Here is a 24983-nt window from a genome sequence, read left to right on the forward strand (position 1 = left end):
GTCCTCCGGGCGCCAGGCGCCGCTGCGGAGCGGGGCGGGGCCGGCGTCTGTTTACATCCGGCCGGGGCGCGCCGCCGCCGCCGCCTGAGGTAGTTCGGCAGGGGTCCGAACCGCCCGCACCATGGACACCAGCGATCTCTTCGCCAGCTGCAGGAAGGGGGATGTGGGCCGAGTGCGGTGAGGACCCTGCAACCCTTGGAGTGTGCAGCGGTGGGGGGGGGGAGACGGGGGGCGTCTCCGGAGCATTCAGTGGACGGGCTTGGGACCGGCGCGCGCCCCTGTGCCGCCGCAGCCCTGGAGCCGACTCTCCGCGGACAGAATCCCATGGAGCAAACCAGGGGGGCCGCGGCAGCCTTCGGAACTGGGACAGGGGACGGAGTGCTGGATGTGATTTATTCCATGGGGTCCCGGAGGGCTTCCTGGAGGAGAGGACTGCTACTCAGAGCTCCGGAGAAGTGGGCGAAGAGGAGGGGCGCCCTCTGAGCGCTCAGGACCCGGAGGTCCCTGGGGCGGGCCTGGGACTCCAGACGTGGCTCATCCCACGATGCGCTCTGGGCCTGGCACTCTGGGAACACCTAGGACCCAGAATCCACTTCTGATCCTTGGGGAATTCGGAAACTCCTACATGCGGTTCAAGCAAATCTGGCACTGAAATAGACATAAAGCAGGGAGTTGAGGGGGTGCTTATTTGGGATGTGGGGCCCATCTGTTAGCATGCCCTTCCTTCCGTGTTCCCTAGTTATGACCCACCACTAGCTCCCTTGGGTGAGTTCCAAGCTTCCTGACTCCCACAGTATCCCTGGTCCTATCCCAGCATCAGGTGTCAACTAGGAGTTAGCTGGTACCCCCCCAAAGCCGAGTGCAACTTGGAGCTCACCTGGTCCAACTTAGCTATCTCCCCCGGGCTGCCCGCGCTCAGTGATGGCTTCAGCCGATGGTGACTCCTCTCGCTTCTCACATCCCATCAGCCACCGGCTCTCCTGCCTTGTGGCTTCTAGAATCTGTCCACTTCTCTTCACACTTCCACACCAGCAGAACACCTGCAGCAGCCTTCTCCTTGGTCTCCCTACCTCTAGTCTCTATCCAGGCCTCGGTCTGAAGCAGCAAGAAGGCGCTGGCGGAAAGATGCCCCATCACCACCTCCTCTCTCCCAAATGCCTTCTGAGCACAGGGCCCTGCAGCTCCCAGTGTCAGCATCTGCCTTAGGCGCTCCCGCCTCTGCACTGTCTCCCCACTTCAGCCCCTTTGCTTTGAATGCCTTTCCTGCTCTGGTCGGCCTGTCACCTGCCCTCACCTAGGGGAGACATCCCTCGGCCTCAAGGAATGTTTTCTCTCTTTCCCCTTTCCATGGGCCTCCTCTCCCAGCCCATGAGCCTGTCTTGACCCAGGCTTCGACTTCCTCCCCACCCAGGTATCTGCTGGAGCAACGGGACGTGGAAGTGAATGTGCGGGACAAGTGGGACAGCACCCCCTTGTGAGTGCTGGGCAGGTGGCCGGTCAGGGCAGGTGGGGGGGGGGGGTACCTTCGTTCCCATTAACTACCTCCTGTATTCCTTTCCCTCCCCTCAGGTACTATGCCTGCCTGTGCGGGCACGAGGAGCTGGTACGCTATCTTCTGGCCAATGGTGAGAGCCGGGGCTGTGTGTTTTTGTGTGTGTGTGTGTGTGTGTGTGTGTGTGTGTGTGTGTGTGCGCGCGCCTGGTCACAGAAGCACAGGTGTGCATTGCCCTCACGCCCTCTCTTTCCTCTACCCCTACACATACTCAGTAAGCAGGGACTGTTGGTTCCACCTTCGGGACCTGTTTTCTTGATTGACGACTTCCCCGTGTCTGCTGCCACCACCCAGCGCGGCTACAGCATCTCTTCCTGGCGGCAGAGCCAGCCTCCTCTGCTTGTCCGCTGCCCCTTTTGCGCCACCTACAGTCTATTCTCCATATTGCAGCCTGGTGGATCTCCCAACAAGTCTAATAGGCTTAGAATTTTTCCAATGATTTCCTACTGCATGTGGAATGAAAGCCAGTCTACATGACCTGCTCTCCTTCCTCTAGCCTGCCCTACTTTGCCTCTCCGATGCGCTCACTCTTCCAGCCACACTGGCCTCTCCAGTGCCCCTGCCTCAGGGCCTTTGTATGTGCTGTTCTTCCTATTTAGACTGCCCTTTCCCAGATCTTTGTGTAGCCGACTCCCTCCATCTTTTGAGTCACTGCATGTTGTCGCTGACACAGTGGCCTTCCGTGACCTCCCTATGGGCAGCTGCAACTGCTGTTTTCTTTGTTTTGCTTAGTTTTTCTTCATAGCGCCTGACATCATTTGTTAACCCGTGTTTTGTCCATTGCCCTGCTACAGTGTCACTTTAGACAGCATAGGGGGTCCCTGGTGCAGAGGACAGGGGCCGTCCCAAGCCTGCTCATTTGCAGTCTGTGGAACACAGATGTACTGGTGTGCGTCGACTCTGGCACAGACGGGTGGTGTCAGCGTGGGCCCAGGGTGATCTGGAAGGGGTTGCAAATTCCAGGGCTTGGCCCTACATGTAGGAAGGTTGCACCAGGCAGGGGGCTGGGGATCAGGATTTCCCCCAGACCCGGACCTGGCTACCAGGTGCAAATCCCTGACCCACTCAACTGGCGAGGTCTGCTGCACCCAGGAGCCCGCTGTGAAGCCAACACCTTTGATGGGGAGCGCTGCCTCTATGGGGCACTGAGTGATGCCATCCGCCGAGCCCTGCATGAGTACAAGCAGGTGACGGCCTCCTGTAGGAGGCGGGACTACTATGACGACTTCCTGCAGCGGTGAGCTGGGATGCCGGGCTCGCTATGTGTGGTGTGGGGCAGTACCCAGGGGGGGTGCCCTCCCGTGGGATGGGACTGGGCCACTGTGGCGAGACTGCAGGGAGGCCCATGCCGAACGCCCCCTTTTACTGTCCTGCCACAGGCTTCTGGAACAGGGCCTCCACAGTGACGTGGTGTTTGTGGTGCATGGGAAGCCCTTCCGGGCACATCGCTGTGTCCTGGGTGCACGCAGCACCTACTTTGCCAACATGCTCGACACCAAATGGAAGGGCAAGAACATCGTGGTCCTCAGACACCCGCTGGTGCGTCTCTCCGGGGCGGGGGAGGGCAGAGGGGACAGCATGGGGCTTGTGCTAGGAGTCCGCCTCTGACCTTCCCTCCTGGCTGTGTCTACTACAGATCAACCCTGTGGCCTTCGGGGCCCTGCTGCAGTACCTGTACACAGGTGAGCCCTAGGACGCAGTGGCAGACCCTGCTGTGGCCTGAGGCCTCTCTTTACCTCCTGGTGCTCGTCCCCTGCAGTGCAACTGTTCCAAGTGCCTCCTGGGGGGTCTGGGAGACAGTGAGCCTGCACATCTCCCCAGGGAGAACTTCTCCTGCTCGTAAACCAAGCCCCCTCCCGTCTGTCCTGGGGCCCGTAGAACTCAGGCAGGGGCTCCCGACTGGAAAACCGAGGTGGCAGATAGCCCCAGGGGACCCAGCGCCAGGGGTGGTAGAGAGCGCCCCTCGGGCTCTGAGCCTCCCCTGCTGCACCCAGGTCGCCTGGACGTTGGCGTGGAACACGTGAGTGACTGTGAGCGCCTGGCCAAGCAGTGCCAGCTGTGGGATCTGCTCCGAGACCTGGAGGCCAAGTGCGAGAAGGTGTCCGAGTTTGGTGCGTCTGGGCCTCGGGTCCAGGGCACTGGGCAGGATGCGGCAGAGCCCACCGGGCTCCCTGCAGCTGTGCTCTCCCCTGCCCCCCACAGTGGCGTCCAAGCCAGGCACGTGCGTGAAGGTGCTGACCATCGAGCCCCCACCGGCCACGCCCCGACTGCGGGAGGACATGGCCCAGCTGGCCCACTGTGCCCTGCCTCCTGAGCTCCGCGTAAGCACGCACTGGTGGTCCCGCCAGACAGGCCCCGCGCTTGGTCCCGTCCTTGTGGGACCTGCGGCCAGGTACTTCCCCTTTCTGAGCCCAGGTGCCCACTGGGGTCGTCTCCTTCCTAAACCTGCGGATGAGGCAGCGGCCCACCTCTCCACCATCAAGCTGCACTAGGCTCTTTCTAGGACCGCTCTCCCTCATCCCACCTGCTCTGAGGGTGTCTTCTCTCCCATCCCCCAGGGGGACCTTGGGGAGCTACCCTTCCCTTTCCCTGACGGCGTCAACAGCTGCCCTGATCTCTGCTTCCGGGTGGAAGGTTGCAGCTTTCTCTGCCACAAGGTGCCGTCCCCTCCCCCTGGCGCCCCTGGCCCCTTGCCATAGCCCCGGGCTGACTGTCTGGCCTCAGGCCCTGGCAGCGACCCCCCCGCTGAGCCCAGCCTCCCCCAGGCCTTCTTCTGCGGCCGAAGCGACTATTTCCAGGCCCTGCTCGATGACCACTTCCGAGAGAACGAGGAGTTGGAGGCATCAGGCGGCCTCCCAGCCATCACCCTCCACGGCATCTCGCCTGACATCTTCACCCACGTCCTCTACTACATCTACAGCGACCACACGGAGGTGCGGGGCTCGGGGATATGACAGTCAGGACAGGTGCGCAGGCCGGGCCACCACAGGGCCTGAAGGAGCGCCGAGGCCCCGATTGGCTCCGTGGGGATGGTTTTCTGGGAGGATGGAGAGGGAGTGTGGGACACGTGCAGGTTTTCCTTTTAGGCAGAGGGGCCTTGGTAGGTCCCAAAGCGGAAATGAGTGACAGGAGCTGTATCACAAGCCTATGACACCTGGGACTTAGTATCAGCCTCCTGGGGTACCGACCTTCTCCAGTTGGAGGATGGGTAGAGACAGTAACCCTGAGTTAGTGCCAAAGTGGGGGCCCTTAAGCCTCCTGCCTGGGGATCGCTGCCCACTCCCAGGGCCCTGGGCGTCTGTCCCCAGCTCCCATGCTGCGTCTCGGGTCTTCAGCTGCCCCAGAGCATCCCTAGCATACAGGTGATGCAGGCAGTGGTAGACAGGGCCAAGAGTGTGCGGGGGTGTATGTGGAAGAGGCCATTGTGATGGAGAGACCCCCTGAATACGGCGCCTCAAAGGGGAGAGCAGTTTGTGTCTCTTCCTGTCTGAGGCCAGTGAACCAGGGCAGGTGGCTTGCTGGGACTCCTGTTGTCCCCTCCATCTTGTCACCCTGACACAACGTAAATGGTGTGCTCTGGAGGCTCCCTGTCCCAGCCGGTGGGCTCTGCCATCCCCCAGAAGCAGTGTAGCCGGGGCAGACGTGAGTCGGAGTGGCTGCGTCCTGGTGACACTTTGTTACAAAACGCAGACTCGGCCAGACCTGTCCGCACGCAGCACCTGGCTTGTTCCCCTCTGCATCTGGAGGTTGGGGTGCGGGCCGCTTCATGCTTTAGGAGGAAGAGGAAGATGAGGCAAGCAATTTTCTTTGTCATAGGCGGTTCTCCTGTTGCCCTGGAGAGAACTTAGCTGCCAGGCCTGCCAATGAGGCAGGCTGGGAAATTGGTCTCTGGGCAGGAGGAGGGCATGAGGGAGGAGCTGGGCCGTGACCTTGGCCCCTCACTTGCCTCATGTGGTGCTAACCCCCATTCCTAAGCCCACCAGCCTCTCCATTTGGGTGCCCTCCCTGGCCTCCATTCCTCCTGCAGCACAGCGCAGCCCTGTGGCCCCTGGCGCCCTGGGTCCATCTGGCGCGTCCCCACCCCTCCCTAAGGAGCTTTGCAGCTGCCTCAAAGTGTGGACTTGGGCTCCAAAGCTGGTCTGACCCTGGGCTAGCTGCTCACGAGCTGTGGGATCTTGGGCCAGTGACTAAACGGCTCTGTGCCTCAGTGTCCCCCTTCTAGAAAGCAGGGGTGCCCATGATTGTTCTCTTAAGGCCTTTGTAGGTAGTGCGCGGCCTGGGGCGGGCCAGCGGGGGGCCTGCCTGCTCATCTCCAGCCGGCACTCTGTGTCAGTCCAGAGCCTGGGCCCCAGTCGGGCACCAGTCACATGTGGGTGGGAGGGGGCAGGTAAAGAGATCGTGTGGGCCCCTCCTCTAGGATGGCACCTTCTGTTCTCCGCCGTCTCAGGCAGGCATGGTTGCACCTCCCAGAGAAGAAACTGAAGCACACACAGGTGACACAGCTTGCGGGGCTAGAATTTCAGAGCAGTGGTCTGTGACTCACAGCTCTCGCTCTTGCCCCCCGCTGTGGTCCCTGCCTGCCACCTGGCCTCCAGGCCACCTAAGACGTGTGACTGGCGTCCTACAGCCCCACCCGAGGCCTCCACCCCCTCCCAGGTGCCCACCCTCCCTCACTCCTCCTTTCTCTGCAGCTGCCCCCAGAGGTGGCCTATGATGTGCTGAGTGTGGCCGACATGTACCTACTGCCTGGCCTGAAGCGGCTGTGTGGCCGCAGCCTGGCCCAGCTGCTGGACGAGGACAGTGTGGTGGGCGTGTGGCGTGTAGCCAAGCTCTTCCGCTTGGCGCGCCTGGAGGACCAGTGCACTGAGTATATGGCCAAGATCATTGAGAAGGTGGGTGAGGGGGAGCCGAGGTGGGGGAGGCAGGTGGGGCGGGGCCGAGGGCGGGGCCCTGAGCTGGCCTGTCCGCAGCTGGTAGAGCGGGAGGACTTCGTGGAGGCGGTGAGGGAGGAGGCGGCGGCCGTGGCCGCGCGGCAGGAGACGGACTCCATCCCACTGGTGGACGACATCCGGTTCCACGTGGCCAGCACGGTGCAGACCTACAGCGCCATCGAGGAGGCACAGCAACGGCTGCGGGCACTCGAGGACCTGCTGGTGTCCATCGGCCTGGACTGCTGACCGCCGGCTGGTGGGGAGGCCCCGTGGTCGCCTGCGTGGGCAAGTGTGTGCACACATAACGCACGTGCACCCTGTCTTTCTGTTCCTTGTTCCCCCCAAGGCACCGTGGTGGCAGAGGGGGCTCGGTGGGGTGCCCCTCCCTTCCACATTGGTGGCGGGGGCTGAGCCCCTTCTCCCAACTCAAGCCAGCCCCCAAGGCCCTGGGGCTGGGCACCACTCAGGGAAACCTGGGGTCGGGGTCTCTTAGGGCCTCCCCTCTCCCTGACCCCCTCCCTGCCCTGCTCTCCTGGCCCTGGTTTCCAGGCCAAGCCCGGTGAGCAGGCTTCCCCCCGCATGGGGTTGGCCCAGAGGAGGCAGGAGAGGGAACAGTGTGTGTGTGTGGTAATAAAGCTTGAATTCACTGTGGGAGCCTGAGCCTGTGTTGGGGGGGACAAGGTGGGGAGCACAGGGGTGGTAGTTGGGGAGGGCCAGGGAGGAGCTCTGGATTTGGGCTCCTCCTCGGTGCCCAGCAAGGGCTCCTTGGGGACTGGGGGTGCCTGTGTCTGTGGGTCTGAAGCCCTTCTCTAGGGTGCTGAGCTCTCCCGGCTGGGCCCTGCCTCTCCAGCGCTTGGACTCACCTCATGCATGGCTTTCCGCCTGGGCCCCTGTTGGTGACGTGTGACCTCAGTGGTCCTGGGGGAGGTTTGGTGGGAAGGCTGACCGAACACGGACCAGCAGGAGTGGGCTCTGCCCCAGACATTGCTAGCGCTCATTGATTGAACAGCCAAGTGCAAGGGGTGGGAGGTGGCCCAGGGATCCTGGCTAGCCCCGGCCTGGCCCCCACTCCCCAGCTGCTGGCTGTAGGGAGCCTCGCACCAAGAGGGGCTGAGACCGACTCCCCCTTCCCTTAGCCCAGGCCTCCTGGCTTCTCCCACAGGGGCTGTGACAGTATCAAGGATGTCAGAGGGAGCCTTCTCAGAATGCCCTGCAGGCCATTCCCCAAGTCCCTTGGGCCCTGATGCCCAGGCGGTGGGCACCCTGAGGTCTGCCCCATTCTGCCCTGGGAAAAGTAGTGGGGGTCCTGGCCCTCCCTGCTCTTTGTGCCTTTTTACCCTTGTCACTTTCAGAACTTCTGGGACTTTCTCTTCTCTCTCCAGTGCCTTTCATCCATTTTGGTCTGGTGTGTCAGTCATGTGGGGGAAGGAAGCTATAAGGTCGGATGAGTCAGTTGGAAAAGGTAGCCCGGGGGCGGGTGTATGTGTGTATGTATGTGTGTGCCTGCCAAGTGGACAGTGGGGCCTGCTGGGTGGAGGACAGGGTTTGGGCAAGGGCCTGGGAGCCTAAAAAGGCCCCCGATGAGACGGAGGGTGAGGTCAGCATGACCAGAGCCCAGGCCTCCCAGGCCAAGTTCCCACCCTGGCTCTGCCTCTTGACTGCCTGGTCATAGCTCTGTGCCTCAATTTGCCCAGCTGTGAATTGGGAGGATTCTGGGAGTGCCTCCCATCTTGCCTGGGGCATTAAGAGCGAGTTACTGCTACTTGTGACGGGCCCTACACAGGCCAGGTGCTGAGCTTGTGGTGTTGATTCATTATTGGGCTCCACCCAAGGGGTGGGGGGAGTGGTGGGGGTGACTTGCAGCTTCACAAGGTCCCTCCGGTTGTCCAGGGCACCCAGACAGGAAGGGTGGTGCCAGGTTGGTGGCCTAAGAGCCTTGGGTTCCACCTTAGGCCACACATTAACTCTCTGAGTGCCAAGGCATGTAGTAAGAGGTTTAAACATTAAAATGATTTTTTTAATGACGATGCATTCTTTAAAATAGATACTACAGATAAAAACAAACTCATGTATCAAACCCACCTTTTTTACAGCTGTTATTTGAAGTTGTGTTTGTTTTATAACAAATTTAAGTAAACATATAAGCGAGATTTAAATTTTTTTTTAATGTTTATTTATTTTTGAGAGAGAGTGGGAGCAGGTTGGGGGCAGAGAATCCAAAGCAGGCTCCAGGTGTGAGCCATTAGCACAGAGCCCGACCCGGGGCTCGAACACATGAACTACGAGATCATGACCTGAGCCGAAGTTGGAGGCTTAAGTGACTGAGCCACCCAGGCGCCCCTGTAAGTGAGATTGAAAGGAAAGCCTCTGAAAGTAATACCTCAGCAGGTTGCTGGCAGAGCAAGAGTGGGGAGGGGCGGCAGCAGGGTTGGGAGAGTCCCCTTCCCCGGGCTGAGGTCCCCTCAGCAGCAGGGCCTCAGGCACTCCCTAGCTAAGTCACACCATCCTCGTTTTCCCCACCACTTGTGGTCTGAGGAGGGGAAAGGCTCGCGTATGAAGGTGTTCCGTGTGGTGTTGCAGCCAAACAGGAAACAAGGAGACAGGATGGCTCAGCCAGTGGAGCGGGGAAGGAAATGACAGAAAGCAGGCATGGCAGAACTTCCTGTGGCCGTGGGGATGCTCAAGCAGCCTCTGTCCACGCGGGGCAATGCGGAGGGGCCCGCAAGCTGGGGCTCAGACCCCCAGAGTGAGAGGTGAGCATCTCGTGGGGTTTCTGTGCCACGCTCATCATGTGGCTATGCCACATTTAAGATTCAGAAGCACACCTGTCCCTCCAGTAGCCACTTCTGTTCACTCCTGCTCAATGAAAACAAATAGTTCCATCGATTCGATTGGGAAATATGCACATTCTATCCCAATTCAGGGTATTCCCTCCCTACTTGTTTTCACAGAGGGAGAAATAGATCAGCTGGACGCGGACAGAAGAAGCTACACCGGAAAAGCTTGTGTAATAAGATGTCATGTAGGGCTGGCCTGGTGGACCCCCAGGAAGACAAGGAGCCCCGGCCGCCAGGAGTGGAGGGGAGTTCAGCAAGGTGCTATGCTGAGTCCTGCTGGGACTGGAATAAACCTCAGTCATCCTGAGGTCTTTATTGAAAATGCTGCTGATTGGTGCATCCTGAATTAGTCTTACATCACTTTTTCCTTAATGTTTGTTCATTTTTGATAGGTGGGGAGGGGCAGAGAGAGGGGGACCGAGGATCTGAGGGAGCTCCACGCAGACAGAAGCGAGCCCAATTTGGGGCTCAAACTCACGAACTGTGAGTTGACAGCCTGAGCTGAAGTTGGACGCTCAAAGGACTGAGCCCCCAAGGCCCCCTCCTTACCTAAATGAGAGCAACACTATGGACTACCCAAAGCTCCTGGAGAAACTGGTGTGCCAAGAGGAAGCACCCATCAGGAGTAGCCCCTCAGCCAGTGTGAAGGTCCCTGTGAATTTCCATGTGAATTTCCTTGTGAATTTCCATGTGAGTTTCCACCTGAAGTTCCATTCCCTCCTGGAAGGTAGACCCTTTGGAGCCCACCTTGTAAGCTTGTCCTGTAGTGTTTTGGAGATGTGTTCCTTGGTTCCCTCTGGATCCCCTGGCCCTCGAGGGTCATAAGACCTTTTGGATTTTACCTCTTCAGTAGCCACTGCCTCAGTCTGCCCTTCTTTGTCCCCTCTGTGTGCACCCTGGTCAGGGCCCCGCCTCAGCTCCAGCTCATTCTCACCCCCTGTTGGCAGATACGGACTGAGCGCCTCCTGTCCTTGGAAGTGTCTGTGCACACGCTTAGTTCTCAGGCACAGCCAGTGGTTCCCCCCTGATGTCCGAACCTGGCTCGCCTCCCCACTCCCATGCATTTGGCTGTGGCTGTGCCCCCGGTTCTGGATGTGATCTGAGACCCTAAACGCAGTCTCTGATGTACTTCCTGAAAGGCGCGTTCCTGTCCCCTTTCTTTCTTCCCCACCACTGGGCTGGGATGAGGATGCAATGGCAGGAGCTGGGGCAGCCATTTTGGACCAACGGCCACGTGCTCAAGACTTCCCCTTCAGTGAGAGGGGAAGGGGGGAGGAGAAAGAGGCCAGGTTGCCCCTCCCCGCTAGTGTCTGTTTTGGTAATGGCTGTGTCCTCTACCTGAGGACTGTCCCCCCACCTATAGCACTGTGTTCCACCAATTCCTCTCCAGTTTGGGCTCCCTGTGGCTGGTCCTGATGCTATGTCCATCCTAGTGGACCCTTTTATTACACTTACCTCAGTTGGATTGCTGCTGTTGGGTGCCAACGCGAGCTTCCTCCACCAAGCCCTGCCTCTTGCCCCCTCACCCCCTCGCCACAGGACCCGTGACCCCACTGGTCACTGCCACTCCTGTTCATCTTTCTGCTTGCCTGCAGGCCTGCCTCTGGGCTGGTCTGCTCTGCTCCCATGGACCCTTTCTCTGGCCCACAGCTGGTAGGTCCTGGAGTGGCAGGTGTGTGGCCCTCCGTCCTCATGTTGGGGGCAGCTCCAGGGACTGCATGGTGCCTGGTGCAGCCTGCTTTCCCTCCTTCGTGGGACAGTTATTTAGCAGGAACCCCTGGAGACCAGAGGACTAACGCAAGGACACACCATCTTGCAGCTCAGTTCCGGTGGGGGCACAGGTACCAAGGACTCCAGCAGAACACAGGTCCTGGTCCAGGGCACCCCCGAGCTGGAGCTGGGGAGAAGGAGGGCAGGGAAGGAGTCAGAGTAGGTGGGATGGCTTTAGACCAGGCAGTTAGGAAAGACTGCCCCAGGTGGCCAACAAAGGAAGCTGGCGTGTGGGGGCCAGTGGACACAGGAGGATGAGGGTGAGGGCAGGGAGGCCATGGGCGGGTTCTGAGCGAGAAGGGCCACGTGTGAGACTCCCTAACACCTGCTCTTGCCACCGTGCTGAGGAGACTGAAAGGGCACCCCCGAGGAGGGTGTTGTCGCCCCCTGGTGGGAAGAGATCGCAACCGCAGTGGGGCCAGAGAGAGGTGGCCAGGTGCCCTCCTCTGGAGGCGGGGCTAACCAGGAGTCAGGCTGTGGGTGCAGGAGAGCAGTGAGAGGATGTGCAGTGGGGTCCGGAGGGGGGGCAGCCCGGACTCTCCGGTACCGGTGGTGGCGCAGTGGGAACACACGTGCAGTCCGGGCACAGGTTCCCCGGGAACGGAGGAGGGACAACCAAGGCCCCACACACCGGCTTGTATCGGACAACCGGCTCAGCCCAGCCCACAATACCACTTCCCGAGCCGGCCCGCTGTCCCCTGTACAGGGGGTGTGCTAGTCTCAGAGCAGACAGACGGACGACACCACCATGCAGAAAACATCTGGTTTATTAGGATTAGCTGTGGTGTACATGGGTCCTTGAGAGTTCTGAACTGATGGCGAATCCCCAGTAATGTACACGGGTAGGGGTGTGGCTGAGCACAGACAATAACTGGTAAGCGGCTTAGGAAATCACGGTGACCCCAACAGATTATATTAGCAATCGGTGATCCGTGAAAGAGAGCCGGTGACGTGGGGCCTTGCCATGGGTGCGGAGCAGAGCGGCGGGGTTTCGTGGCCTCCTTCAGCACTCTCACCGTGCCCCCCAGAGACTGGCAGGGGGCTGGTGCCCCTCCACCCCCATCCCTGCAAAGGAACAGCGCCTCTCTTCCTGCCTGCAGGTGGCATCACCTCTGGGATAGACTGTCAGGCATGAAACCCACTTCCATATGGACCTGAGAGACCTCCAAGTCCCCGGGGACAGCGCTGGGCCTAGTGTCCCCATGTCACCCCCTCCCGGCAGTGTCTGCATCTGTCGCATCCCCAGGGTCCATCTTCTGACCTGCTCAAGGCCAGGCCATGTGCGACCTGGCTTCCTTCCCTTCCAAAACCCTTTCCTTCACCATGGCATAGGCCTGACTTTGAAGCTCCGAACATCAGCACAGAGCATGGAGCTGTCAACACCGAGCATGAACTCAATTCAAGACTCAAGCAGCTGTCCCACAGCAGGTGGCACGTGGCACTGGTGTGGCCCCGCGTGGCACCCCAGACCCAGCTCATTTCGGCTCCCACGCCTGCTCATTTTCAGCGGATGGCATGGCGTGGCAATGTTTCCCCCCCCCCGCCCCCCGCCCTAGATTGGGAGACAGTCCTGCTTCCAAATAATTCTTTTTTCTAACAGGCAAGTCTTTCACCAGATACTAAGTGTGACTGACATAGAGTTTTCAGATTATCTCGGTTAGAGCTTTCATACAAATAAATTCCTGCATCCAAAAGATTCCCCGGTCAAACCACGTGCCTGACATGTAATTGGGGAAACGGCCTTGCCAGCACACGCTTCTGGGAGACACGGCGGGGACGGGAGGGCGTGGGGACTTGGTGTGAGCCACGCTATCACAGCTCCGGGCGAGAATTCCAGATCTGGGTGCAGGGGTGTCTCAAGGTTTGCAGGTTTGCGGGGGGAGGGCTTCTGCCTTTCCTCAGCTGAGGAGCAGACACGCCGCCGTGGCCCAGCGGGACCAGGCCAGGGCTGACCTTCTCTCTCAGGACGTTGTTTACATTTTTCTCCTCTGAAGAGAAGCCAGGGAAGGAAGGCTGGGCAATGAAAGCCTCCCTCTGAGGGAACTTGGCTCTGCCAGGCCCCGACCCCTACTGGAGGGGCAGGAGAGCACCGACCTTGGCCCCAGGTGACCATGACTTTCAGCTGGGGGCCGGGGAGGGGGGGGTCTGCCTGCTGCAGGGGGGCCCCAGCTCCTGGCCACACTGTGGTGTGGTCAGGGCCCCTGGATGGAGAGCAGGAGGGACTCCCCTCTCGGGACACCCAGATGGAACCCCAGAAGAACGGGGCGTGGGTGAGGGGTGGCAGTTTCCCCTGCTGAAGGAAGAGGGCCGGAAGCCCCAGGTGGCCTGGCAGGGGAGCAGCCACTTCGTGCAGAGCCTTGGGGGCCCCCGGATGGCACCTGCGGCCGAGTGGGTGCCGCCCCCACCCAGGGTTGCCTGGTGAGGTAACAGCAGTCCCGTTTGCAAGTGAAAGAACTCTGCAGTGGCCGGTGGCCCCCGTTTATTGCTGGCGCTGAGTGAGTGCCACGGGTGGGCAGTCGGGGGTTGGCCCCTGACAAAGGCAGGGCAGGCGCTGTTGGGCCCTCTGCAGGGAGAGGTGGGCGGACCCATTCTGCTGTGGCTTCGGGGGCCTGCAGCCCTGGGCGAGGCCACTGAGCTGGGACTCTCTCATTCTGCCACCGGAGGTAGCTGTGCTGCCAGACCCAACGCTCCCAGGGTAGCGATGGGACAGGGACAGGCCTGCAGCCGTCCACCGCTGGTGCTCCGGGTCCTGCCTTCCGGGGATTGCACTTTAGCGCCTTAACCAGGGCCCTGCTGCCCGCCTGTCCCCCTCTAGCGCGGGGGCATCAGGCTCCCATACCTTCACGCCCCGCCTTGGTCCCACCCACCCACCCCAATAGTCTCTGCTTTAGAATATACATTATATATTAGATGCTTCATCTTCAATACACTTGCTCTCTCCTAGTGGCGGGTAAAGTCAGTTGTGTGAGGAAAGGCAGCCTCCAAATACATAAAGCACGGGGTGGGCGGCCCGGCTCCCTGGCAGGAAGGAGGGGTTTCCTGCCTAAGTTCTGATTCTGGGCCAAGCCTCACCCCATCCCAATGCCCAGCTCCAGGCTGACGAGGAGCTGACACGGGACACGGGCGGCTCAAGTATGTCCTGGGCATCTTCTGGGCCTGGGGGAGGGGGGCACGTGAGACTGTCCCGGGGAGGTGATGCCTGCCACCTTGTCCCATGGCCAGAGAAAGGTCACAAGGTGAGGCCGGTGGGGGGCGGGGAATCCTGTGGTGGGGCCCAGGGTGGCGGGGGGGAGGTCAGGAGGGAGCATCCTCTGATTATTGCAGTCGGGTGTCCTGGGAATTCCAGGAATTCCTGGGAACCTTGTGGGGGCTGGGGGAGGGGCAGAGCAGAGGCTCAGCTAGGTTCTCTCCCTGGGAACCTGCGTGTGGCCCTTCTCTGTTTCAGCATCAAGTGTCTGTCCCTTGAAGCAGATCCAGTAGCAGACAGCCTAACCCATGACAAGGATGTCTCATTTTAAAGGGAATTGTGCCGGGGATTTCTCCGGTGTGTGACCCCCACCCCGCCCCCGGCAGGCCCCACTGACAAGCCAGCTTCTGCCCTTCCTCTGCCCACTTCCCCCACCCACGGACCGTGGGCCCGTCATGCAGCTAGTTGGCTCAGGGCGGGGACCCCTTTCTCGCGGTCGATGTCCTTTGGGAGACCCACAGGTTTATTTCATGGAAGACGGAGTTGCTTACTTCGGGAAGCTCTTTGTGGAGAACGTGGTAGGCACCTTCATAAATCTGCAATTGAGAGACAGGAAGTCAGGGCCATAGGAAGGGACAGATGCAGGCAGGGAGGCAGCGGGTGAGCAGCCGGTGCTCCAGGCCCTCTCCCACCGTGCAGAGGACACCCTTCTTTGTGCGGTCATTGCCTTTAGATCAGGTGATGGCTCAAATAAATTAAAACACCCCAACATGTGCTAGCATGACCTTTGCACACTGGAACACACCTGTGGCCTTCCTGACCCTCCCTCGAGGACCTTGTGCCATCTAGTGGCTTTAAAACCATCCACGTGCCAGTGACTCAGGAATTTAAATCTCCAGCCAGATCTCTCTCAGACCTCTCGATGCGTACCTCTGACTGCCTATTTGCCATTGCCGGTAGGGCTGCTAATAGCCGTCTCCAAATTCCTTTTTTTTTAAACTGTGGTTAAAAATAAGAACACAAAATTTACCACCTTAATCATTTTCGAGTGTACAGCTCAGTAGCATTAAGTCTTTTCCCGCGATTGTGCAACAGAGCTCTAGAATTTCATCATCTAGCAAAACTGAAACTCCAGTCCCATTAAATTCCCTCTCCTCCACCTGCCCCCACCCCACCCCCGCCCAGGGCCGCCACCATTCAACTTTCTATTTCTATTGGTTTTGACTGCTTGAGATACTTTGCACACAAGGGGAATCATACAGTGTTTTTTCTTCTGCAGTTGGCTAATTTACGGAGCACAATGTCCCCAAGGTTCATCACGTTGTAGCACGAGTCACAATCACCTTCCTTTTTAAGGCTGAATAATACGCCAGCATTGGTCTAGACCACATGTGACTTATCCGCTCACCATCGAGGGACACCTGGGTTACTTCCCCTGTTGGCCGCGGTGAATAATGCCTCCAAGAGCACAGGTGGGTGGGTATCTTCTACAGACCCTGCTTCCCTTTCTTGCTCTGAGTTTCTAACGGGGCCTCTAATAGGTAGCTCGACATGGGACTCTCGACACGCCCCAGACCTCCATCCCAGCGCTGTGCATCTCAGAATTAGGAGAGCACGTCTCCTCACCAGGGCAAGCCCACAGCCTGGGGCTGTCCCTCGTCACCCCATCACCGTCCCTCGCAGCCGGTCCTTGCCCTCCACCCTTGTCTCCACATGGCAGCCGTGAAGACGCCTGGAGAACAGAGATCGGCACCTGTCACTCTCCAGCTCCAGAAGCTCAGACAAATCCTCATGGAACCGAGAGAAGAGTCCTGACTCTGGGTACACAGGCCACCACTCCCTTGCTGGGCTCACACCGCCCCCTGTTGGCTGCTTGCACACAGCATGATCTTTCCAACCTGGGGTCTTTGTGTGCTGTCCCTCCTTCTAGAACATTCTTCCACCGTGTGCCCCATCTGAAGCAGGTGCTTCACCCACCTTCTGCTCGGCCAGCCCACCCCTGGCCCTGACCTCCTGCATCATCATCCTGTTCAGATTTCTGCATACTGCTCATCCAACTGAGAGACTCAGACTCTGTTCCCCAGGCCTGGCACAGAGTAGATGCCCCATAGTACCTCAATTAAAGAAGAAATGGATGGGGTGTGTGTGAAGGAATAACTGAGTGGCCTTCTTGGTGCTGGTGCCTGCCACATAGGGGGCTCCCACCCAGGCAGGTCCACCTGCGTTTTCCTGCCCCCTGGCACAAATACCAGCCACCTTTTGTCTCCCTTTCCTCCTTTCTCTTCACCCACGAGTCTGCACCTTGTGTTTGGTGTGGGCCAGGGTCGGCTCTTCATGCCCGTGCAAGGGGAGCACTTGACGGCTGGCGGGGATGGCAGTGTCTTTGCTATCGAGGTGCAGGGTAGAACCATAGTGGCTCTGTTAGAGGACCTGAGTTCAAATCCCGACTCCGCTACTCGGTAGGTAGCTACTCTGCGACTTTGCCTGCTGTCCTTATAACTGAGCAGGAATCGGCCTGGATGCAGGGTGCCCACGTGCAGGTGCTCTGGCACTGGTGGCCCAGCCAAGGACACGTCTGTTTGGGAACGCACCCTAGGGCTGTGTCTGCCTAACCAGCCACACAGCACCACCTTCAGGGTCAGCTGTCACTGGACAGGGACCTGGCAGGGGCTCCTCTGCCCGGGGCTCTTCCCATTTCCATCGGGCAAACAAAATGGGCACCTCTCAACCACACAACTGCATCTGCCATCTTGACAGGTAGTCTGAGTTAGTTCCTTGTAGCCTCTTGGGGCCACCATACCACGTGGCTGTCACCACCATAGGCGCTGTCCCCTCTGTGGGACATGTTCTTGGAGGTTCCCTCGAAGACCAGGTCCGGCCAGGTCCCTTGCACCTTTGCGCTCAGAGCGGCAGCTGGGCTGGGGCTGGTGGTGCGTAGGGCCAACATGCAGGGAGGCCAGGCACAAGACACGCCCTCGGCCCTTGGCCCTTGGCCCTTGGCAGGAGACCTCTTACTGCTCCATGCCCGGGTGTGGCTCTCTTCTGACAGTGACAACTCAGTGTTCTCTCCTTCCTTTCAAGCGCCTCCATGTGAACAGTCAGCTAATGGTCTCCACACTCTCTTAGAATTAATGGGTGCCCGGTATCCCTGGTACTTGCCCCCAAGGGGAGCCCAGTGGACACCACCTGCCCCCCGCCTTGGGGCCGTGGGGCAGCTGCTCACCTTGAGTGTCTTGTCCTGGCTCTTGGAAGACTCCATTAGCAGGTAGGCCCCTTTGCTGTCACAAAGGCGGTCGGCAGAGCCCTGGAGCAGCAGGAAGGGCAAGGTCAGCTTGGGGAGGGCCCGCTCCACCCGCGTGACAGCATTGAGCAGCTGGATGCCAAAGCACACCTTCAGTCCCGCGCGGCAGATGAGGGGGTCCGCGTTGTAAATGTCGACCTGCAGGAAGGAGAGAGACAGGGTTCCAGGGATGGATGGGCAGGGGGGCCCCACTCGGGGCCCAGACCTGTTTCCTGGTGGTTTGCCTCCTGTTCTGCCCCGATTCAAGCTGATTCCACACAAACCAGCCCTTCTGGGCAGCAGGTGCTACAGCCAGGAGCATGGCCCACCCTTCCAGAAAGTGAACCTGCACCACCGTTGGCACCTGGCCTCCCAGCCTCTGCTGCACTCCTGCCCCCAGACCGTTCCAAGCCTTCATTTGGAACTGAAAGGACGTACGCAGCATCATATCGTTTGCTCTGAAGAGGTTTTGACATTGATCTGTGTGGAGTGCAGGGGGGAGAGGGGCTCTGCTGGAAGGCATGGAGCTGCTCTGAGGGGTCTTGAAGGCACTTGGCAGGGCACTGCCCCCAGGGCAGGGCTGGGCCACAGAGGTCGCCTGCCACACTGACAAGTAGCCTGTTGCCACGCCCGTGCCCTCACAGGCAGGTCCTCCCTCTTCGACCATCAGCCCACCTGGTCTTTGGTGGGGCCCCCCTGGCACTCTGGCTCTCCCTACCTTGAGTTAGTTTCTGGCTTGACACCCTGTGCCTGAGGGGACAGTGGGGTGCCTGGGCACTATGGCGCAAAGTGGGGCATCTGCCCCACAGAATCTGGGTAACAGGTTTCTAGAACTCTCTGAGGCCCATATGGGCAGGTGTGAGCCTACAACACCCCTTCATTCACTTTCCTCAGCCTTGCCAGTGGGTTCCTAGCCAGTTGGAGAAGTGCCCTGTGGTGTCAGGACGGGGTGAGGGAGCAGAGAAGCCATAGGGATGAAGCTTACGGGGGAGAGATGGGTGTGAGGCCACCAGAGTATCCGCTGTGCTGATTCTGATTCTCTAGGTGTGGGGGCTACATCTCCCCTTCTTTACCAGTCCCTCCAGGTCCTTTCCAGAATCCTGGATCTGGGCAAAGAAGGGACAGGCTGTCCTGGGTCACCCCTGCCATTCCCGGAATCCTCCCACGTCGGGGACTGAGCACAGCACAGCGGACCGTTTGTGAAGAGCCACAAGAGATGGATTAACACTTCCTGCAGCTGAGTTGGCGGGCCTCCTGCAGAGCCGGGCCATCTGTTCGGGGGCTGCGAGGATGAGCGGCTGGCTGGGACAGGGCACGGGCAGCAGGAGATCTGCACGGAGACCTGTTCAGGGAGAGGGCTATGGGGCCCACCAGAGAGCCCTGGGCTCAACGAGTGTGCTAAAGGGTGTCAACAACAACGGCATCTGCGGCATCTTGGACCGGACACAGACTTCGTGCTCAGCGCGCGACCGGGTGTCACGGGCAGGATCTCGTTTGGGAAACAGAAATAGGGGTAACTAACATTTATTTCTGAGCTCTCCTACAAGTCTGGCACTAAGTGTTCAACCCATTCAACCTTCATAAACACCTCTATGGAACGGCTCCCTGTGCTCCTGTTTGGCAGAGGAGGCAGCTGTCATTAGGTACCCCATTCCTGTTTTCGCCTGAGAACCCCGGATGCAACACTACTACCCAGAAGACTACATTTCCCAGCCTCCCTTGCAGCGGTGCGGTCATGTGACCAGGTTCTGGCCAATAGGAAGTGAGCAGCTGTGCAGGGGGCACTTTCTGGTCAAGGAAAGGCTTATCCTACCATTGTCCCTCCCACCTGCCAGGGCAGACCCGGGTGGAGCACAGAGGCAGGTGACACCACAGGGACAAGGGCTGCCCCTTGGAGACAGGGAGAAAAAAATGGACGCTGCTGGCCCTGAGAAGTCACCGCGCAGGGAAACAAGTCTCTCTCCTGTGAACTCCCCGTTGTTGTGGTCGGGAGTGGGCAGGCTGGTGGGCCCAGGCTTATAGCACTCTGTTCCATGCTGCAAGGCCCTGGTGAGGTCCTTCCGGAACTACAGGGCCCGAGCCCATTAAACACCTCCCTCCTGAGGGGGCCTGACACTTTGCCCTGCTGACCCAGATCGCCCCGGGGACATGAGGGCCCTCGAGGAGTCCGCTCCTGGGTTTAATCACTCTGACAAGCTGAGTGGTTTCCTGCTCTTGGCTCTTGGCTTCCTTTTTTCCACATCTTGATCACATAGGCTCTGTTTACACAATGGTCTATTACGGGCCTGGGGAAGGACACACCAGATGTGTTGGGGAAAGGGCAGGCCGTGGTATAAACCAGGGCGAGGGTGGAAGGCGGGTGGCAGAGGGGAAATGGGACCAGGAAGGAAGAGGAGGGCTGAGGCTCAGAGGGCCCAGCCCTCCCTCCCCCAAGTAACCATTCTGGCCCAATCATGGCAGGCTCTGTTTTCTGAAAGTCTAAGATCTATATCTGCCCAAAGTCCTCCTTTTGGGGTCGGAGCATGTCCGTTATCCCCGGGACGGAGTGGACAGGGTCTGAGCCCAGAGGACAGGTCTGTAGAACCAGCCCATTCAAAACAGGCCACCAAAAGGTCAGTCTCAAAAGATGACTTACTGTGTGGTTCCACGTCCATGACATTCTTGAAAGGACAAAGTGAGAGAACAATGAGTGGTTGTTAGGGCTCGGGAGGGGGAGAGGAGGGAAGCAGAGGTGGAGGGATGCTGGGGCTCCACTGTATCAATGTCAGCATCCTGGGTGAGATACTGTCCTATAGACTGGCAAGATGTCACCACTGGTAGGAACTGAGTAAGGGGAAAAGTCTAATTAAAAACACATACCACCTCTCACACCCAGCTTCCTCCATTTTTTGGACCACCGTGGGTCCCGCCATAGAGGACAGCGTCTGCTGGGGACCTGTCAGCCAGAGACTGTGGATCTGAGTCCAAGGGACTGAAGTTTTGCTCCAGAGGACTGACTTCTGAGGACACCTCCACTTGCTGAAGTCCTTTCTCTTGGTGGGGTAGTCGACTGACCAGTATAAGGAAGACCAGAGGAGGGAGGGCCACCCAGCCCTGCCATCTCCTAGCTGTGTGATCTGGGCGAGGCTCTTCTCTCCTAGAGTCAGTCTGCCCATCTTGAAATGGGCTGATAGTGGAAGCACCTTGGGAAATTCAGTGAAATGATACATACACACAGCCAAGCCCAGGGTATGGTCCACAGCGGCACTGATAATGTGTGGGTTGCATCTGAGTCTGAGACTGGGAAGCAGGTGGAGAGAGCCACTCCTTGCTGGAAGCAGAGCAGGGTCTGCCCCAGACACCCCAACCCACACGATCTTGGGTGAGACCTTTCTCCTTCCTGGGCCTCAGTTTCCCCAGAGGCCACCTCAAAAGTTCCTTTTGGGTTATACATTTCATAAATTGTCGATATTTTCTTGGTCTCCCTGTGTGTTTCAGCGAGCCTCGAGTATATGTCACTGTTTTCTGAGGCTCTCGGGGCTGTCAGCGAGGTTGAACTTGACAGCCAGGAACGGGCCAGCTCGGGCTTCTGCCCTCTGCACCAGGTCTCTCTGTGGGAAAGAACTTGGCCCCAAAGCATAGTAAATATGGCTGCAATCCACAGCTGGGAGTTTTCTTAAACCTGGGGTTGAGACAGATCGAGGCCCCACCCTTCCCGTCCAAGCTCTTGGCCTGTCTTTTAAAAATCTGTTCAGTGATGGAATGTAAAATTACATTTTTATTTAGAATACCATTAAAAATAAGTAACATACTGAGCCCTTAGCTCTGTACCAGGTGCTATGTTAAGGGCTTTACTTGGATTTGCTCACTGACACTTCTCAGAAACCCTCTGAAGGGACTGGTATCATTAACACCATTCTATCCGTGAAGAACCTGAAGCTCAGAGAGGCTACGTACTGCATCCAAAGTAACGCAGCAATCAAGAGGCAGAGCCGGGATGAGAGCGTGGACAGCTGGGCTCCACATCAGCAGTCTGCACCACTCACCAGGAAGTGACAGTGAAGGCGGGTCCTGGGCCCTTAGACAGCCAGGAGCTGTGCAGGTGGCCCTCTCCAGAAAAGAAAGGGGTGGGTCCCTGGTGAAGACCTGGAACATCTGGGCCTGACAGATAATGAAGTGATCCTTCACAGATGGCCAAAGGGCGTGGGGGCACCCTCTGGGCACCGACACACAGGTGCCATTCCACGCGACACTGTCTCCCACCTCACAGAGACATACAGCCCAGCTTCCCCGCAGGCCCCTACCGATGTGTCTATAGCTGGAGTGGCCCTCCTTCCAGCGGATCCCTTCTTCTTCCTCTGGAAGCTTCATGCCTCCACCTGTGCCTTAGAGCCCATCCATCCCCGGATTCCCACCTCCTTCCTCCAGGGTTTAGGTCTCTGTTAATCCATCCATTTTCTTCACAGGAAAATCAGATCACCTTCTCCAGCATTCTGGAGAGAGAGAGTGCATAGCAGCTCTACCCAAAGGATGGCTATGAAACCATGGGGACCCTAAGATGAGTGGGTAGGCCTTGGCAGAAACAATCTCTTCATTCGTCTTGAACGGTAGGAGAGGCAATTTGTTGTGCAAAGAGCTGGACGAGGGAAAATCCTGTCCCACGCACATTGGCGTCCATCTCCTGTCTCGGGTGCTTTTCGAGGCTGACGCTCTTCATCTCATTGATGTCTGCCTCACTCAGACATCAGGCCTTAGGTCCAACATCACTCCATCAGGGTGGCCTTCTAGGCTCCCCAGGCTGTCAGGCTCGCAGCCCTGCACCAGCCCCACCCACACCCGGGTCTGCGGTTAGGTGCGTGTGCCCCCTGTGGTGCCCCACCAAAGGCCAGCTCTCTGGAGCTGCTTGCCGCTGCTTTCTCTGTGGCTCACCGGGCTGTGTCCTCATGAATGCCATGTTCACACAATATCCTAAACGCAACTGAAAATTCACCGCAGAAATCGGCCTGAATTCGAAGATACTGTGTGCCAAGAACAGGCTTGGCCCGCTCCATGTGCTCTTCCCTCCAGTGCCCTCTCATGTTGACCCTCGGCAGCTCCCCACAGACAACACACAGCTCCCAGAGACCGCACTTCCCTCCAGCTTCAGGGCCAAGTCCAGACTCCTGCGGGGCCACGTGCCCATGTGTGATGGACTCTGGCTCCTGCCCCACTCCCCCCTCAATGCTCCCTCCCCCATCCCCAGTACCACTGAGCCTCATCCAGCTGTCCCCAGAGCCTGGCTGCCAGTAGTCTCTCCAGTCTTCCACACTCAGCTCAGCTGCCCCTTTGCTCCAGAAGCCCACCCCCACCCCAGGGGCACCGTGAGCCATCACTGCTCCTGTCCCTCCTCCGCGTGCCCATCTGTACCTAACAGACTGGAACTGCCCCTGACATATCCAGTCCCCACAATCCCCCTTCCCATGCCCCTCTTCCTGTCTGCTGCCAAACCCTGGGCCCCTCTTCAGGGACAGTTCAAGTTTCCTCCCACAGACAGGTTCCCAGGCACTCTGGGGAAGCCAGCAGTTCCCTCCCCAGGGCTCCTGTATCTTTAACACATCATTAGCTGATGTGACATCGTCCATCACGTGGTGTCTATGCTGCAGGAGGCTGCAGCCTGGCCCTGCAAGGGGCCTGAAGATCAGTGACACCATGTGGTTTCCAAGGTCATGTTGTGGCACCGAGGAAGAGACAGAGTCGGGGATCTGGGTTGGGACTCAGGCCTTGATTCGGGAAAGCTTTGCTCTTCCCACTGAGCCCGCTGCCTGCCTCTGTGTCCTCCTGCAAGCCGCCCTTCTGTCCCATGACTGTGACCCCAGAAGTCAAGGTGGCCGGTTGGGTACCCCAAGCCTCTGGCTCCAGGCCTGGCCCAAAGCAGGGGTCCCAGGAAATTCTGTTGACTTCATGTGCCGACTGCCGGATGTCAAAGGGGAGATAAGGGTCTTGCCGGGCATGGCTTGGAGCTTCCCCGACTCGGCTGACTGAAGGCAAGCCCTATTCACCAGGAGGCCCGAGTCACTGCTGTGACCATTGGAGGATGTGCCCAACCTTGGTGGCTGAAATTCTTGAGCCAGACAAGGAGCATCAGAAATAAGGCCTTTGTGGTTCCATTCTGGATTAGCCAGGATGAGCCTACATGTATGGGTTACCGCTTCATCGAGAGCATGTGAATGACCGAACTTCCTTCCCCAAGAGCAACTTTTCCTGTTAGAGCTTGGACTCCAGGAGTGCCTGGGGGCTCAGTCGGTGGAGCGTCCAACTTCGGCTCAGGTCATGATCTCCCAGTTCTTGAGTTCGAGCCCTGTGTCAGGCTCTGTGCTGACAGTTAGCCTGTCTTCAGCTTCTGTGTCTCCCTCTCTCTCTGATCCTCCCCTGCTCATGCTGTCTCTCTCTTTCTCAAAAATAAATTTTAAAAAAACATTAAAAAAATAAAGCTTGGATTCCTAGACATTCTGGTCTCTACCTTTTGTGAGCTGTGAGCTGAGCACGTGGGCATAGTTGCAAAAACCCACCACAAGGCCCTGGGGCTTTCTTCTGGAAGGCTGAGGGTTCTCAGGGTCAGACAGGCAACCCTACTTGCTCCCCCAGAGTGAAGTTCTCTGAACCGTGACCCTGAGCCCAGCCACAGACTCTGAACAGTCACCAAAAGAAGGGAAAAGCAGCCACTATATCCCCCACCCAGCCACACTAGCCACAGCCACCTTTTCACAGACCCAGGTAAGAGAAACAAGAAAGGAGCACGGGGGTCTTACAGGACCACCTCTGTAATGGCTGGTCATGAAGAGCAAGACCACGTTACCGTGAGTCTTAGCAAGTCGGTGGCAACTAAGGACATCAAAATACAGATTAGATAGAGAATAAAGATAGGGAATTACTGACACTTTCCCAAAGCACGGCAATGGCATGAGGTTCCATGTGAATGTCCTCATTCAGGTTCCTTCCTCTTGGGCAACACACACCAATATATGGAGGAGTTTAGGGTCCTGGTGCCTGAAACTTAACCTTCAAAGGGTTCAGCCAAGACAACGTACCCACTTCGCTACACTGGATCAGGCAGTGATTTCTTGAACATGACCTCAGCCACAAGGCGATGGAAGACAAAGGTAGGTAATCTGGACTACATCACAATGAAAGCCTTCTGGGCATCAGAGAACACCACCAACATAGTAGCAAGGCAACGCATGGAATGAGGGAAAATACTTGTAAATCATATACTGACAAAGGGTCCAGCATATACAAAGAGCTTCTACAATGCCAACAATAATGCAACACAAAATGTCTGATTGAAAAATGGAAAAAGTGTGTGAACGGACACTTGTCTGGGGAAGAGACACAACTGGCTGTGTTCTCAGCATCGCTGGTCATTAGAGACACACAAATCCCTTTTGGGCGTGAAGCACCAAAGGCAGGG

At 58.3% G+C, this 24983-nt stretch overlaps 2 protein-coding genes and 1 long non-coding RNA gene across 9 annotated transcripts in view; 2 read left to right on the forward strand and 1 right to left on the reverse strand.

The window, feature by feature from the left end:
- Nucleotides 1–48: 48 nt before the first annotated feature.
- Nucleotides 49–7135, forward strand: ABTB1 (ankyrin repeat and BTB domain containing 1). Of its 3 annotated transcripts, XM_029918207.1 has the most exons (12): nt 49–177; nt 1412–1474; nt 1570–1625; nt 2645–2789; nt 2932–3091; nt 3189–3234; nt 3547–3663; nt 3755–3873; nt 4111–4209; nt 4318–4485; nt 6244–6444; nt 6523–7135. In XM_029918207.1, exons 1-12 carry the CDS (start codon nt 122–124, stop codon nt 6727–6729), a joined length of 1437 nt encoding a protein of 478 aa, XP_029774067.1. In that variant the 5' UTR covers nt 49–121; the 3' UTR covers nt 6730–7135. The 3 variants fall into 3 exon arrangements, with proteins under 3 accessions (XP_029774067.1, XP_029774068.1, XP_029774069.1); XM_029918208.1 differs by lacking the exon at nt 4111–4209; XM_029918209.1 differs by lacking the exon at nt 6523–7135 and having other exon boundaries at nt 3755–3944; nt 4111–4485; nt 6244–6364.
- A 1650-nt stretch (nt 7136–8785) lies between these two features.
- Nucleotides 8786–9680, forward strand: LOC115274323. Its single transcript, XR_003901181.1, has 3 exons — nt 8786–8825; nt 9064–9236; nt 9435–9680. It is a non-coding gene; the product is annotated as an uncharacterized LOC115274323 (long non-coding RNA).
- A 4296-nt stretch (nt 9681–13976) lies between these two features.
- MGLL (monoglyceride lipase) overlaps nt 13977–24983 on the reverse strand; it is a 168803-nt gene continuing 157796 nt past the window's right edge. For 4 of the 5 annotated variants that reach the window (XM_029918921.1, XM_029918919.1, XM_029918922.1 and 1 more), the window contains exons 7-8: nt 17501–17716; nt 13977–14873 (exon numbers count right to left, since the gene is read on the reverse strand). In XM_029918921.1, coding sequence (XP_029774781.1) covers nt 14748–14873; nt 17501–17716 — 342 coding nt within the window. In that variant the 3' untranslated portion in view covers nt 13977–14747. The remainder of the gene's footprint in view (nt 14874–17500; nt 17717–24983) is intronic. The other variant, XM_029918920.1, reaches the window with a different exon arrangement.

Source organism: Suricata suricatta, chromosome 12 (assembly GCF_006229205.1).
Source record: "Suricata suricatta isolate VVHF042 chromosome 12, meerkat_22Aug2017_6uvM2_HiC, whole genome shotgun sequence".
In the NCBI taxonomy this organism is placed as follows: Eukaryota; Metazoa; Chordata; class Mammalia; order Carnivora; family Herpestidae; genus Suricata; species Suricata suricatta.